General features: G+C 36.4%; 1 protein-coding gene across 2 annotated transcripts in view; it reads right to left on the bottom strand.

Moving 5' to 3' along the window:
- LOC145276781 (uncharacterized) overlaps positions 1 to 17,737 on the bottom strand; it is a 179,558-nt gene that overhangs the window by 29,062 nt on the left and 132,759 nt on the right. For both annotated transcript variants that reach the window (XM_080128064.1, XM_080128074.1), the window contains exons 8-10: positions 16,286 to 16,335; positions 9,833 to 10,000; positions 288 to 403 (exon numbers count right to left, since the gene is read on the bottom strand). In XM_080128064.1, the coding sequence (XP_079984190.1) occupies positions 288 to 403; positions 9,833 to 10,000; positions 16,286 to 16,335 (334 nt within the window). The remainder of the gene's footprint in view (positions 1 to 287; positions 404 to 9,832; positions 10,001 to 16,285; positions 16,336 to 17,737) is intronic.

The raw sequence follows: 17,737 nt of genomic DNA, 5'->3' as shown, positions 1-17,737 counted from the left end.
ATCCTCAGACTTGACAAGCCCCGACTTTTTTTTGTGGAGATATCTCAAAGAAAGAGTCTGTTAACAAACCTCAAACCCTGTAAGAATTGACGGGAAACATGAGGAACGAAATAAGGAAGTTAAATCGCAATCCCGACATCAAAAATAAAGAATCTGTTAACTTAAAAACTCTTCAGTGACTTTTTGGGCACCCTTTACTCAAGGTAAACTCGGAATAAAAAGGCAAAAATATCAGTTAAATACAAACAAAACAATGCGGTTTCGTACATCACAAAAAGAAACATTACCTAATATCTAAATACTCAAGCGTATTATTAGATTTGAGGGCTTCTCCAAGAACTTTAGCAACACCTCTGTCGATTCCGTTCCAAGAAAGATCTAGATGTTTTAGCGCACAGTTACCCTAAAGTGGAAGAAAAATCGTTAAAACAATTTGATTAAATAAAACACAAAGGACAATTTCATCGATTTATATTTATTGATGGATTGTGAAATATAATACAATTTCTTGTCGGCTGTCTTATGCCTCTTTGCGAACGGACGAGAACTGATAGTCCGTGGCACGAAAACAGAGAAAACATGAAACGGTGGGATTTATATATCCATGTCTACAAAAATATGAGGCATTCTAAAAGTATAAGAAACAGTGTGTATAGCTGTCATTTGTTTAAGAAAAAAAAAGAAAAGAAAAGAAAAGAAAATTTAATCAAAATACAAGTTCCAAAACATTATTTTATGACAAACTAACAGGCCGCCCGGCATTGCCCAGTCGTAAAATACACATAGATATTATATTTTAATTCATGCAGATCTCTTACGTATTAGTATAGTGCCAATTCTCTATTGATTATTATCCAATATATAGTGATGATTTCAAAAGTTATAACAAGAATATGACTTAGAGACCATCTGCAAGAACCGAAACCAGAACGTTCAGCGTTCCAGTTTTAGTCGTTATTTATCTCTCCAGAGCCGTTACAACCTGAGCCACTAACAGATGGATACGAGAGGTTAAAAATTAAGCGACTTGGAACTATGAATGTTTAATTTTGCGCATGCGCAAAAGTAACAGCAGGAATAATTCTTTTTCGACTTACCCTACCAAGGTGAACTGCTTTGTTTTCAATCTTTGCCAGCTAAAAACCAAAACGAAAGTGTACTACAGATCCAAATACCCTATATATAAAATTCAACTCTGCAGACCAAACATTCAGAGAGGAGTTTGGTAGAGACTTTTCACAAACAGATAGACAAGGTCACTTATATATATATATATATATATATATATGTGGAGAGAAAGGGAGATAGATAGATAGATAGATAGATAGATAGATAGATAGATAGAGAGAGAGAGAGAGAGAGAGAGAGAGAGAGAGAGAATATTTCCATATGCTAGAATGTTTTCATCTTAAATTCTACAGTTATTCAGAATGTAGAAACTATGCATTAATAGAATCCAGCGTAATAGTAGAATGAATCTAATAAGAAACCATAAAAAATGAATAAGTAATTAATTAACGCTCGTTTTTTGAAAGGAATATTGAAATTAGCTAACCTTCATGTAGTCTCTCTCATATCTACGACTAAGTATATTAAGAAGTTCGTTTTAATAATTTTTTAATAGAAAAAGCAAGCTTTTAATATCAATATCAGAGCGAGGAAAAAAAACTCAACTTTATAGATATATAGATTATGCTGGCTAGAGACTTTTCAGAAATATTAATTTTGAGTTATATTAGAAGATAACAGCCCAAGAAAAGTTTATTATAATTAAGTCATATTGTCGATCGGTTTTAAAAAATTGAGTAAATTTTTTTTTCTTTTTTTTTTTATTCCATTTTCACCCCAAACAAGGCACAGTGCCACTTTGAAGTAGGGGGCTACTATCGGGGACATAAGTTGCAGGGGTATTATGAAGGGAGATGAGTAGTAAGATGTCTGTTCACATTACACTTGAACTTCTGCATGTCAGTACAGTTGGGAAAGTAGAATCCCAGAAGGGAGTTCCAAAGTCTAGCAGTTTTGGGGAAGAAACTATTGGAGTAGAAGACCTTCTTACATCTAGGAATCTCTACTGTGAGGAGGTGGGATTTAGATGCTTGTCGGGTTTGTTGGGGTATTCACGTTGAGGGGGTACAAGTGCTTGTAGTTCGTCAGAGCATTCATCATTAAAGTACTTGTAGAACAGGCAGAGAGATGCAACATTTCGTCGATGGGACAGACGCTGAAGCCTAGATGACAGTTCAGGTTGGCGATTCTATTTTGAACCCTGTTAAGGAGTGAGAGACAAGTAGCAGATGCACCAGCTCAAATGTGACAACAATACTCCATGCATGGGCGAATGGTGGCCTTATAGCGGTAACTAGTTAAAGAAAGTATTTGAGGCAATAGAGTAGAGTCCAATACACTTGAAAAAGTTCTGGCACAAACTCAAATGAAATTGGCACATACTATATCATGGCGACGTTTGTACTCTTTTTGAGCACGTGTAGCACATGCACTAACAATGTGTGACGCTGTTTCAAGGGTTAAATCACACAACCTGCATAAATTCAAATATCATATTTAAGCGATTGTTAAAGAAGGAGGTAATGCTTGGTCACATGAGGTAAAATGGGCCTTTCCAAAAATGTTTTTATTGATTGCATTAGTATTTAGTGCTTGCTCATGAGCAGCAAATATAAGATTTTCTGTCGCTTTTCAAGTCACCTTTAGACAGAAAATTCCATGTGTCCTGGCATTTTAGTGTCTTAGTATCTCGCTCAAACTGACCATGAAATTTCATTCTTACCAACTTTTCAACTTTTCGACTTCGTTTGTTGCACTTCTGCTTTGATTCTTTATCTAGCTCTTCCTCTTTCGCCACTGCTGCAAGTAGCAATTCATGACTGTTAGCCAAGTAGTAGTGCACACTTCTAAGCTCTCTCCCCGACATATTACTCAACCCCAATCAGCCCTCTTCTTTCCTTCTTCTTTGTGATATACAGCCTGAACACATTAAAATTTGGGTGAAGTGCTCCATACTTGACTAACAATTTCCGTGTGTCTTTATCCAGCTTTTTCATTTCTTCCTGTGTCCATCCTACAAAAACTGCACTGTACCGAATTACAGCAAGCACCCATGAATTAATGGCTGTGAACAAGTTTCTACTGTTTATTTGAGTCTTTTCATATACACTTCATTCGTTTTCTCTTTTATTTCATCGCAGAGCATCGTGTCAAATGCAAACACTCCCAGATATTTGTAGCACCCCGAGGTATTTGTGACCTTCTGCATCAGGATCTCCTAATCTATTATATTGGCTCACAAGGTGCTTTCATACAGATTATCAAAGATTGAAGCCAACCTGTGGCGTTCCCTTGAAGCTGAGTGACGACAAGTCTCCTCAGATTTTCAGTGCTCTCCACCTCTTCCGATAGTATTTGCAAATAAATTTGCATTATCGCAACAGCCGCTTTCCATTGATTTCTCGCTGCCAGCGTCTATTGGTCTTCACTGGTATTTGAATGGCAATAAGCCTCGCCAAGTTTCCAGTTCTTTTCGTACTTGTCCAGCAGAAGTCTGGTCAGCACTCTCTCCTTGGACTTTCCATCCTCCTAGACCCTTCTCGTCTATTTGGCATCACTCTTTTTTTTGGGGGGGGGTCGATGATGAGGCAATGGGGGTGATCGTATAGCGGACTTTTAGATGTGCAGCTTCAATGCTCTTGTTTCCATGTAACCCTTCATCTTTGGCCTTTGCAGCAGATGTGTATTAGTCTCCACAGTCAAGAGTTTTCCTTAATATTTCAGCCGTTTTCATTATTGTTGTTTGTTGTATCTTTCCAGCCATTCTTCTGATTTCAATTTCTCCCATTCTTTTTTCAAAGTTTTTCGGGGTTGTTCCCAGTTCTCATTATTATTATTATTATTATTATTATTATTATTATTATTATTATTGGCTCACATGGAGCTTTCACACAAGTCAACAACCGATCGGTTTGGAGACCTGTGGTGTTCTCTGGAAGCTGAGTGACACCCAGTCTCCCCAGACGTCCAGCTCTCTCCACATCCTTCGATAGTATTTGCAAATAAATCTGCGTCATCGCAACAGCCTCATACTATCTATTTATCGCTGGTAGTGGCCATTGGTTTGTACTGGAATTTGAGTGGCACTAAGCCTCCCCACAATCCCAGTTCTCTTCGCGCTTGTCCAGCAGAGGTCTGGCCAGCGCTCTCTCCTCGGTCTTTCCATCCTCCTTGACCCTTCCCGGCTCTTTGGTATCACTTTTTTATTGGGAGGGGGCGGTTATGAAACAATGGGGGGATGCATGATGGTGGTGTAGAACTTGTTGATATGCAGCTTCGGCGGTCTTCATTAACGTTAAGCGTTGTATTTTTTCAGTTATTTCTCTGATTCCAATTTCTGCCATTCTTTTTTCAAAGTTTTTCGGAATTGTTCCTAGTGCTCCTACTATTATCGGTACTATTTTGATTTTCTTCATCATCCAAATCCCTTTTAACTCTCTGGCTAGCTCTGTGTATTTGCTTCGTTTCTCCTTTTCTTTCATACTCACCCTGATGTCAGCTGGGACAGCAAAGTCTACGATTTGACAGGATTTTTCATTCTTGTTAATTATTACATCTGGTCTTCTTGCTTGGATGGGTTTGTCCGTCTGTATGTCTATGTCCCATAGGATTTTGTGGTTCTCATTTTCGAGTGCTGTTGCAGGTTTATGCTTGTACCATTTGTCTGTACGCTCAAAATGCAGTCGTTTGCATAATTCCCAGTGCACTGCCTTCCCTACTTGGTTATGCCTGTTTTTGTATTCCTTTTGGGCCAGTTTGCTGCATTCACTTACTATATGGTTTATCGTTTCGTCTCTCTGTCCACAGAGTCTGCATTTGCTGTTTTCTTGTGTTTTATCGATCCTTGCTATGATATGGTTGGTTCTTATCGAGTTATCTTGTGCTGCAGTTATTAGAGATTCAGTTTCTCGGTTTATATGTCCTTTGCGCATCCATGTCCAGGTGTTTTCGTTATTCTCATCTCTTGTCATTCTTATGAATCTTCTGTAGAGTTGTTTCTCTTCCCATTTCTCTTTTCTCGTTTTGTCGTTTGTCTCTCTGTTTTCTGTTTTGTTGTTTTTTCGGTGTGTCTCGCTGCATAATTATACTTCCAGTGTTTTGCATTATGTATTTTTCTAGTTCTTTTTTTGTATCCTTCACACAGTCTTCTATACAGATCAGTCCTCTCCCGCCGTCTTTCCTTTTCACGTAGAGTCTGTCAGTATCGTCCTTTGGGTGTAGTGCCTTATGCATGGTCATAACTTTCATGGTTTTCTGGTCGAGTTGTCTAAGTTCTTCTTTTGTCCACCCTATAAACGGTCCAGAGTATCTTACTAGTGATGCTGCCCATGTATTTATACCTTTTATTAAATTTCTGCTATATAATTTCGTTTCCAGGAGTTTTCTTGTTCTCCTGAGGTATTCGTTTCCAATTTTCTCTTTCATTTCTGTTGCTCTGATGGTGTCCGCTTCCAGAATTCCCAAGTATTTATAGTTGTCTTGTTCCCCTAGTGCCTTCATTTCTGTTTGGTTGCGTAGTTCCATGTCTTCTGTTGTTTCCAGTTTTCCCTTTCTTATGACGAGTTGTGTGCACTTTTCCATTCCAAATTCCATTTGGATATCTTGGCTGAAGATCCTGGTAGTGTTGATTAGTGTCTCTAGCCCCTTTTCGGTCCTTGCAAAAAGTTTCAGATCGTCTATGTACATCAGGTGGTTCATGTTTTCCTCTGTATTGGAGAACTTGTATACGGCTTGGCACTTTCTCAAGGGCATCATGGCTATGATGAACAGTAGTGGTGATAGTGAGTCTCCTTGAAAGATGCCTCTTTGTATGTTAATTTCTGTTATGTGTTGTCCATCGGCTGTCAATTCCAGTCTCCATGTTTTCATTGCATTTTCTATTACGTTGGTGATCCCGTTTGGTATCTTATACTTTTTTAGGCATTCTATTACCCATGCTGGGGGGATCCTGTCGTACGCTTTTTTGTAGTCGATCCATGCCATGGCTAAATTCTTTCTACTCCTTTTTACCTCCTTTAGGATTTTTTGATCTATATATAACAGGTCATGTGTCCCTCTTTTTCCTTTTTGGCATCCTTTCTGCTTCTCGGGGATGAGTCCACAGTTATTCAGGGAGTGGTAGATTTGTTCCCTCAGTTGCGCTGTCAGTATCTTCCACATAGTTGGTAAGCACCTGATTGGCCTATAGTTGCTAGGGACGATTCCTTTTTCCGTGTCCTTCTGTAGCAGTGTAGTTCTACCTTTTGTCATCCAGTCTGGTAATTGCTTCCTGTATACATCTTCTCAGGTTTTGGGCTAGCCTTTCGTGTAAGGTTGTGAATTTTTTGAACCAGTATGCATGTATCCCGTCGTGCCCTGGTTCTCCCCAGTTTGCCATTTTTCCTATGGTTTTCTTTAGGGTTTCCTTGTTGATTTCATTCACTGTTCCTTCTTCTATTTGTTGTAACTCTTCTTTCATGTTTTTCAGCCATTCGCCATTTCTATTATGATCTCGTCGCTCTTCCTATATTTTATTCCAGTAGAGTTTTGTTTCTGTCGGATTTGGTTGTTCTGTTTTTATTTTTCCTCCGTTCACATTTTGGTAGAATTGGCTTTCATTAGTTTCAAATGTTCTGTTTTGTTTGCATTGTTCAGATTTATATCTATATCGTCTCAATCTCGCTTCTTTTGCTTTTATTTTTTGGTCCAGTTGTTCATGTTTCTTGTTTAGCCTCTTCCTGTCAGTTACATTTCCAATGTTCCGTTTTCTCCACATTGCTTTCTTCTTGTTGATCATTTTGGCTTTTTTTCTTATGTTTGTGTAATTAGGTTTCTAGTCTTATTTCCCATCCAGGTTTTGTTGGTCCGCTTGTCCCCGGTTGTTTTTCTGCTTTGAGATTCATACTTACCATTTTGGCACCTGCGTAAATGAGGTTGTTTAAGTCTGTGATTGTATTTGTTGGGATATGTGGGAGGAGCTTGTAAACCTTCTCTTTTTCTGTTTTTAATTTCTTCTGCTCTTGGTTCCTCGTTCATCAGCTGTATTATTTTATTTACTTCATTCTCTGTTAGTACTGTTTCATTGTTCTCGGTTTCCACGTTTGTAGACTTTGTTCTTTGTTGGTCCTCGGTCTTTGCTGTTTTTACTTGTGAGGCTTCAACTTGTGGGGTTGCTCTACGTGCGGTTCCGTTGGAGGATGCTTCTTGTTCAGTTTCATAATTTATTTTTCGCTGTATTTCTGTTAGTTCTAGTTTAGGGAGCCAACTTTTCTTGAGTATCAGTCTTGCTTGGTCTGCAATTCTTTGTTCTGTCGTATGGAAGTCACTGGATAGGTCCCATAGTTCTTTCATTCGTTTCCGATAACCTCCATATCTATATTTAGGATGCCTTTTATAGTAGCATTCCATTACGAGTCTATTCTCTTTTGTTGTCCATTTCTTTCTTCGGTGTTTTCCTTTTGATGTTTATCATGGCTGTGCTGCGTTTGTTCGATATCATTTTGTTCCCTGAAATTAGAGGTTATACTTATCTGTTCAGCGTCCATATTATTTGAGTTTCTGAAATTAGAAAGTTGGCCAACATTCACGGGATGACGACCGGGTCCCCCATGCTGGCTACCGAAGGAGTACCTGCCGATCATGACACCCAGATCTTTCTTCTGGGTCCCACGGTTTGGATTATTTGTAATTGACATTTTTCATAGTTTGGTGTTTGTGGCAACACCGGGCCCAGAGTTGTTTTACCTGTGGTTCTGCTGGGGGGATAGTGAAACGCTCCCATGTATACAGGAGGTATCGTGCACTATCACACATACATATGGGACATGAACAAAAAAGAAATAATAATTAAAAAATAAAAATAAAAAAAATTAAGAAAGAGGTTCAAAGGACTTATTAATATTAACTTATAAGTCAGTAGTTGTAATTCGAAATTAGAGATATTTGAAGATAGCCATATTTATAAGTGTATTTGTATTGTGGATTCATCGTAATACCGTCAGATATAGTTACCGATTTTTTTCCTCCTTCCTTTCTTCTTTCTTGGGCCGGGGGGGGGGGAATATTTTAGATACATTTGCATTTAACCACTGACTGAAATTACTATTATATTTGGCAGAGATTGAGTCAAAATAAAGAATTTTAATAAAACAACAATTTAGCACCAAAAAAAAAAAAAAAAAAAAAAACAGGTGGGGAAATAATCACTTGGGAGGATATTTTCCCCAAACATGTCAACTCAAAAGACGAGAAACCTTACAGAAGCGGCGTTTGGTTTGGCTTCCTTGTCAGTGAGAAAATAAAACAAAAATACAGTAAAAACAGGGATATGTTACTACTATAATAATAATAATAATAATAATAATAATAATAATAATAATAATAATAACGATTATTATTATTATTATTATTATTAAATCTAATATTATTATTAAATCTATTATTATTATTATTATTATCATTATTATTATATTAAAAAGGAGTTTAGTAACGTTTTTTTCTCTTAAGCCTTTTCCTCAGACATGCTAAAATATGCTTTAATTCTGGATTTGAGAATTATGTTTTAAAGACAAAAACTGTTTTAATTGTTCTAATTAGTCGTAATTTGTAATTAACTAAACAAATTGGCCTTCTCTCTTAACCTGCATTTATTAATTTCGCCTCTTCTCACTCCTTGCGGATTCAACCACTCTCTTTTTACGTGTCTGTAGTCATTAAAAAAAGAGACTTTTTCAACGTAGCCATCGAATTGACATACGGGTACATACACATATTTATTAATTAGATGACAAAATAACGTCTCTTTACTTCTATATAAGAATAATACTACTTGTACATAATAATGTAGTACTAAAGAGACTAATTTTTAATCATGCAACAAGAATATTATTGTTTGTCTGTGAGCATATACTATCTATCCGATATTACGTCACATGGATCTTAGTGAGAGTGTGATAGCAATAAAGACAGTCCGAGGAAACACGCAACGTGTAAATGAAATAGCAATCAGCAACAAAATATGACAAAGCAATGGTATAAGCTGTATAACGTATATATCTCCAAAAAATCAAAAATCCGGCGTCAATCACGTTGCCATGGTGACAATAGTTACCAACTGCCACAGTAGCTACTGATCACTTACTCCCACTCCGTCTTACACAACAACAGATACCATGACGTTAAAAACCTCTACTCCCACCACCCCCCCCTAAGTATTTGCAAAATTTAACGTCTACTTTCCTTTCTTTCTTTTTTCTTTCTTCAAAAAATACCTAATAGAAGCTCGGTAGCGTCTCTTCACAACTGAAATTCTAATATAAAACCTCCTCACACTACCACACGACCTCCCCCTCTATTTAATACCCCCCCCCCCCAATAACTTTATATCCATTTCTGTAAGTTTAAATTTCAGTCCACCTATAAATTCCGATGTAATTGGTACTCTACCCCATCTCTTGGGGTGAAAGTCCAATGGAAACAACAATGTAAATTTATTATGGGCTCAATAAAAAATTAAAAAATTATATATATATATATATATATATATATATATATATATATATATATATATATATATATATATATATTGTATAACTAGCGATTTATCCCAAACTTTGAATTTTCTTATATATTCAAAGTAAAATTATATCCTCATAAATTTTACGTCATATCATTATGTAATCTTTATTTTATACATAAATAAGTGATGTTTAAAGGAGTAACTGGGATATTTAATTTGCATGATATAAAAAACGAGTTTTAACCACCCTCTTTTCCCAAATCTTACCTTAATTCCAGTTGCCAAAATTTCAAAACCAGTCGATCTCAGATTATTCCAACTTAAATTCAAATGTTTAATGGTGGCATTTTCAGACAAAGCCGGACCCAAAACCTTTCCTGATCGACTTTCAAATTTATTGTGGCTTAAATCCAAATGTTCCAACTTTTTGGCGTTCTGAAAGAAAATATTCGTTTTAGATACATTCATACGTCCCCATGAGAAACATCCGTACTTATATTTAAGTAAAAAACATTATTTTATTTATAGTAATATTATCACTAGAGCTAGGACAACAGCGTATTCTTTTCATTGTTTTGACTCTCGAGTGTGTATCCGTTGATATCTTATATCCTTTTATATAGAGTTATGTGATTCTCGGTTGATTAACTGTGTCTAACTGTCGGATATATATTCGAGAGTCGTGATAATGAAAAGACTATGTTGTTGCCATAGCCCTAATCACCACCTGATTCAAATTGTGAATTGTTTGGTTCAAGTGTGAATTGTTGTTTTTATTTTTTTGTTTTTTCTTTCTTACTTGGGAGTCACCACTTATCAAGGTTCGATAGCCACTCGAGGATAAGGGTTAATGAATGTAAAGTGGTAGTTTAGTAACCGTAAATGGTATAAATTGGGTAGAATTGATTATTTATGGGGACGGATCAACAAGCACTTGTTTACATTGGATTTGAAGGCGACTATGTTGTATTCAAATGGGAAGCATTCCAACGGAACAACGGACGCGCAGTTCTAGGAAAGAAGCTTTGTTCATGGAAACTGCGTTTAGATTTAGGCACATATAGAGAGTGGGAGCAATTGTATATAGTGGTTGTAGTTAGTCGAGTGTTTTTTTGTGTAAGTTTGGCAAGGGGAACCATAGATTAGAGTTCAGTGGAGTATTTGCCATGAAAATAACGATAAAGCAGAGCCAGGCTCGCAACGTCTCTTCTGTAGGAAATCGGTTGCAGGGAAGAGAAAATGGCATCACCTACTACGTTTTGAACTTTATCAAGGCTTTTTTGAACTTTATCAAGGCTGATTCAGTTGTGAATTGTTTGGTTCAAGATTCAAGGTTAAATATATTGTATAAGTAGCGATTTATCCTCAGCCACGAATTACATTTAAATTGAAAGAATATGCTTGTTAATATGGTCGCATGAGGTAGATGTTAAATTTACGTTGTAGATATTCATCAAGCTATTCATCAAACGTTTTACCAATCTAAATAAGATTAAAAGAGTTGAACTCTACAGCAAGTGATAATGAGTGAAAGTAAGTAAGGGTGTAGTCCAAATAAGCGAACTTATACCATATTCGAATTTTAGAATTGGCGCTAAATATCTACTTATTATCAATTGGAGGTTATTGAAAAGTACTTTTTTTTCCAGTTATGTATCAAAAGTTACTCAATTAACAAAATACGACTACAGCTTCTTTTATTTTAAATGTTTTCATCTAATGAAAATATCGTTGGTTGTAGCGTCGTAAATTATGATATGCAAACAGAAACGATTTACTTAATAGTCTCCCCTCCCCCGGTGAGTTAAATGCGCCACTAGATACCAACTTGGAAATTTCTACGATTCGGCGCGGTACATACAGCGCCTAGCCTTCCCAAATGGTCACCAATCTGGTACTGGCCAGGATCATCGTTGCTTAACTTCGGTGATCTGGCAAGAACCGGCGTGGCAACGTGATTGTACTGTATATACAATAGAAACGGCACTAACCATATGCAGGTTTTATCAGCTTCATCCATGGGAATATGAAATTCACAAACAGTCTCTAATCGCATGTATATCTCCGTCAGGGGAGAAAGTAACGTTAGGGTTTTGCAACTCTTGCAGGAAGGTGTTGACGTCCTCCTACATATAGCGCCTAGACTTCCCAGATTGGTTACCCAACTGGTACTGACCATGCTCAGCGTTACTTAATTTCAAGATCTAACGAGACCCGGTATGTCAAAGTGATTATGCCGTACAGTATTATGGCTATAGTGATAAAAAACAGTTTTTCTTTGACGCACAGGCAATTTTTTATTCGGTTCCATGTCGTGTTAGCCAGTGAACGTTATAGAATATCAAATCCATAATCAGAAAACGCAGTGCATACAAACGTTCTTGGACTGATAAACAGTTTCTGATCAGATTAAATACTCGGGTTTTTGACTTGTGCTCTTCCGTTTCATTTCTAAAATTTCTTCTATTCTTGCAATTGCAATATTTTTTTTTTATCTATTAAGAGTATGATCACTGAAAGTTGGGAGATTCTACTTATAGATGCTGGCGATAGGAACTGACGAATCAAATTAAGCCACATTCAGCTAGCAACCAATCAGAAAGCAGAATTGCTCTATAAAAATTTTGAATCCTTGAGCATTCCAGTACATAATGTTTTCGTGTCAACACGAGAAGGATCTTTTGCTCTTTGCCTGCAAAATTATAAAGTCCAGGACCTGTACAGAACAGTTACCCTACAAAAATCCTCCATCTCCAGCACTTGTAAAGAACAACTACCTGTTGGAAACTCTTCTGAAATTAAGCAGGGTTTACAATTCAAGACTTGGAATGACTCCTCTTCATTATTTGCATATCTTGCTCATGTCTTCCATTCAAAATTGAATTAAATATCGCCATCAAATGATTCATGCGTTGATATGTTGTTAAACAAAAGTAAAACAGCTTTTATATTTTATAAACTGGCTTACCTTACTTGTTCGGAATAGAACATGAAACCGTATTTCTAGTGATGAGTAGGGCTATGACAACAACATATTCTTTTCATTGTTTTGACTCTCGAGTATATATCCGACACAGTTAATCAACCAAGAAGTACATCACTCTATATAAATGTATATAAGATATCAACGGGTACACACTCGAGAGTCAAGACAACGAAAAGAATATGCTGTTGTCCTAGCCCTAGTGATGAGGCATAAGTTTGGGAGTTTGGAAGAGTGTGGAGTCATCATTTTAGGGAATGTTTGTTATCACCCCCCAATTAAATAAGTAATTGTTAAACACAAAGCACCGAATAAAGAAACAAAGCCTCTTTTATAAATAAAACAACAAAAGGAACTATTTCAGCCTCCTCGTGCAACGAGCACCTATTGGCAAAGAAAAAACAACTACAGCAAAGACGGACACACCTTTTCTCTCTCTCCTAGTGTTCCGGCATCGACGATTTCACCAGAAATAACTGCTGTTTGACACCACGAGCGAACCGACAGAAGTCCACGAAGTAACCGACCGAAATCCACAAAGAGATCCTATACCTGACTTCACACAACCGAAAATTCCAACCTGTTACTGGTCTGAATAAATCCTTCCGTTGTTTCATTTATAAAAGAGGCGCTGTCTCTTTATTCAATACTTCATATTTAACAGTTACTTATTTAATTAGGGGTGCCTACAAGCTTTCCCTAAAATGGTGACCCTGACACGCAACCTTCTGATCTGTCGGCTTTCTGTCTAAGCAGGGGGTGATGTAGCAGTCACAAGTAGCAAACTATTTTCTCTTGCGAATCAATGGCCCTCTTCCCCTTAGCGATCTGGTTACCGCTGACCAATCAAGCAGGCGGGGCGCATTGATTTGCAAAGGGAAATAGTTCGCTATTTGTGCCTGCTACACACCATTTACTTATCCTTGCCACAAAGTCCACTCTGGTCAGCAATGGTAATACTTATCAGAATTCCATCTATGATTTAAATCGCGTCGATGCCTTGTGTATGGTATACAACTGAAACCTGTAATATACATATGCATTTAAATCATTTACAACGAGTTAAAAAGAATACCATGGATAAATATTTGAAGATAATAAAAGCTTAAAGTATACGAACATTTATCAATGTCTGCACGCCTGTGGAACTCTGTTCCGTCTGCCTGCTTCCCTCCGGACTACAACTTGGATGTCTTCAAGTCTAATGTTAACAAATTCCTAATGAACCGCCCCCCTAATTAAACACTTCATCAAATCTCCTCACTAACGTAATGTACTTGCAATAACCCTTATCCCTGAGTGGCTTCCGGGCCTTGATAAGTGGTGATAACTGTGTAAAAAAAAAAAAAAAAAGTCTTGTTTTTTTCTTTCTTTCTTTCTTTTTTTACTCACTTTCACCTCCTCCCCCCAAACAAGGCATATCGCCACTTGGACATAAGGGGCCACTAATTGGGACCATGCTTAAGACAGATTAACAAGATATTGGTTTACGTTACATTTAAACTTCTGCATATCAGTACAGTCAGGGAAGCAGGTAGCAGTAAGGGAATTCCAAAGTCTAGCTGGTTCGAGGGAAGAAGCTATTAGAGTAAAAAACCTTACTGGCATTTAGGGACCTCGACAGTGATCTTATTCTTATTGCTAAGCAGGTTTGTCGGCGATATGTACGTCGAGGGGGCACAAGTGCAAGGAGTTCATCAGATCACATTCCATTAAAATAATTGTAAAACAGGCGCAGGGATGCAACATTGCGGCGATGGGACAGAGGTTGGAGCCTAGTTGACAACGTGGGACCTATTAGATTGGAGACCCTTTTTTGGACCCTATCAAAGAGGAAAAGACTAGTGATAGTAGATGAACCAGCCTAGATGTGGCAACAATACTCCATGCATGACCAAATGGTAAGGATTTATATGACATAAAACAGAATCCATTTTCCTATTGATTTATTTAGTACCCAACAAAAATAATTTCGGCATGGAATGATAAAGTTGATATGCCGCAACATTTATTTTAGCAAACGTAATTTGAATCCCAACTCCTAGTAATTTAACACTTATTTTTAAGTACCCCCACCCCTACCCGGAATTTTCACTACACCCGCAGTTACAATTCCTTTGAGTCTTTTTCTTAAACATTTCGTCATCGCTTTTTATAAGAGCATTGTTTAGTGCAATTGCACTTAAGCATTTTTTTTTTGTTAACGGAGTAAATAAAATCATCCGTGCACGAAAGGAAACAATGGCGTGTATCCTCATTCACAGAATTTTATGTCATAGATTTTATGCTATGTCATATTTCTAGGATTCTTCTTAAACAGTCTTTGATGCATTATGTTCTAATCTTTTAAAATGCTTCAGTGATTTTACTTGACCAGGAGGTATTGAACAAACAATTGTGACCTAATAATTGCTCAGTTAGAATGTTCAGAGTGTTTGAGACAATTTTGACGATTTCAGAAAAGGAAAGAAGAAATGTCATATCTTGACAAATAATTGGCGTATTTTCAATATTTAAAGAGAATCTCTTAATTCGGACGAATGCAGTTTTCTAAAAAAAAAAAAAAAAAAAAAAAAAAAAAAGAAAAGAAAAAAAAACGGCCTGGACTTTTTTCGTACAAGCATTTAAGATTATTGTAGACTCTTGAAAATTCAGTATGTTATTTCTATACATCTTATGAGATGACTGACCAATTTTTATAATTTCAAGCTCAAATGAACAGCTACAGCAGGAATTGGAAATACACCCTACACCTGATTGTCACAGCTGGCGAATTTCAAAAATGCAATCTGTACCTAATGACACTTTAGAAGAACGATATGCAATAAAATTCTATTTTATACTTAGTAAAATGCCACAGAAACGTATGGAATGCTTCAGACTGTTTTTAGACCATCTTGCAAGAATCGAGCATGTTTTTGCATAGCATAAGAGATTCAAGGAAGGCAAGGAGTCTGCGAGGGATGATGAGAGGTGTGGGGAGAGTACGAAGTCAGAACACCTGCGTTGATTGGCCAAATAAAGAATATCATGGATAAGGAGCGTCGCGTGTCTATAGAGACAATATCAGTGTGTTTACTTTACACACAATTGTTCGCGATGAACTGAAGATGCTGAAGATTTGCGAGAATTTACCAGTCCACAACTCCATCCTTGTCACAGACTATTTGATTAAGATGGGCATCAAAATAGTTTCTCACCTTCCATAGAGTCCAGACCTTGCTCCCTGTGACCTTTGGTTATTCCCTAAGCTGAAGGAAAACCCCAGAGGTTGTCGTTGGGAGACAATTCAGGAGATGTTGCAGAGGTCATTGACAAGCTCACAAAAGAGGATTTCCATGAGGGCCTTCCAGAAATTGTTGGAACGGTACAACAAGTGCATTGCAGCAGGAGGAGATTACTTCGAAGGGGACTAGTGTTTCATATGCGTACTATCAATAAAAGTGCCCATACGACAATGTCTGGAAACTTATTGAAAGCACCTCGTAATTTGAGGGACGCTTGAACATCACTTCGTCCCTGGTGTTGCACGGATCTGAGTTCTGCTGCCACACGTTCGACCCGCTCGCATGCACCTTCTCCTCCCAGCCAAAGCAATTCTATATATCTGAGTTGACTCTGAATGTATTAAACTATGTTCTTCAACAACAAAAGAAAGATTTAACAACGGACATCAATTCTGTTCAATTTTATTTAAAAGTAAAAAAATAGTTTCATTGAGTCCATAATAAACATACCCGTATTAACTTTGCTATAACCGGAGCGGAATAATCGTTGAAGTCATTATCTGTAAAAACAAACAAACAAAAAACAAAAATTAAATGCACGACAAAATCTCTTTTAAACGTGTATCTATTGTTTTTAAATATGACCAGATTAAGCAAAGAGGCCAGATCGTATAAACGTGAATAATAAGACTGATTTTATTATTATGTATTCAGATGTGTAGGATTTGTTTCCGGCCTTGAAACAATGTCCCATTTTATTTTTGTCACAATAATCCAAATATTTAAGATCCTGGATATGACCTTAAACTATATCCGATGGTGAGGCCCCAGCTTGCAGACCTAAGGGAGTGTGGATCCACCCATTAATTGCCATTGCTCCTAGGTCCACTCTGACCCGGAGTGGTAGTACCTGTTAGGGTCCCAACTATGGGTTAAATAGAATATGACCTAAAAAACAAATATACTATATTAAAAAATCGTTCTTCAAAATCACCAGATTCGGCATTAAATAACTGGAAAATGGTTGATATGCCGTAAAACAAAACAACCAACCAACCAAATATTTGAATATTTGGATTATTAACAATTACTTGTTAGAAATGGCTAATTGAAAATCTCAGATCATCCGGACAAAATAACTGAGTGAAAAAAATAAAGGTAATTTAAAGTACTTGAGTAACCAATTGTTTAATCTATTTGCCACTTATCACTAAACTTTCAGTCGTTCACTGGAAAAAAAATGTCAAGAAGCATTTGAGGTCAAGGATCAAGAGAAATCTTACAACAGAACTCTTACAATGGAAAGTTCATGGCTGTGATCCAAATTATGTAATGTTATTAAATGAATTTTTATGTCTTATTTAAAAAAAAAAAATAATAATAATAATAATAATAATAATAATTATCATTATTATTATTACAATTATTATTATTATTACAATTATTATTATTATTATTATTATTATTACAATTATTATTATTATTATTACAATTATTATTACAATTATTATTATTATTATTACAATTATTATTATTATTATTACTACTACTACTACTACTACTACTACTACTACAATTAATTAAAAAACAATTATTATGTAATGGTATCCACGTAGATATCAATAAACAAACGACTGAATTATAATAACAAAAAAAAAATGATATGCCATTAAATAAGATAAATTCTTACAAATCAAACAAACAAAACCATTGTAAATTAGTGGCACAGCGACTAATCCCCCTCTTAAAATTATTTGCATATTTTGTTAAAAGCGACGGATAACCATCGTCTCATGAATCTTTTATCTGTCCGATTGTCTGTTCCCCAAGTGATTTCAACTACCACTATGTCTATTAAGTAATTATTTAATTTCCAAACTACAAATCATGTTAACTATATTAATTTTGAAGTTCAGAACATGACCATAAACATATTCGTTGACCTTTTGGCAAAGTGGGCAC

The sequence above is a fragment of the Euprymna scolopes genome, chromosome 1 (genome assembly GCF_053919585.1).
Source record: "Euprymna scolopes isolate OS-2025 chromosome 1, ASM5391958v1, whole genome shotgun sequence".
In the NCBI taxonomy this organism is placed as follows: domain Eukaryota; kingdom Metazoa; phylum Mollusca; class Cephalopoda; order Sepiida; family Sepiolidae; genus Euprymna; species Euprymna scolopes.
This window is presented reverse-complemented; position numbering and strand designations above follow the sequence as displayed.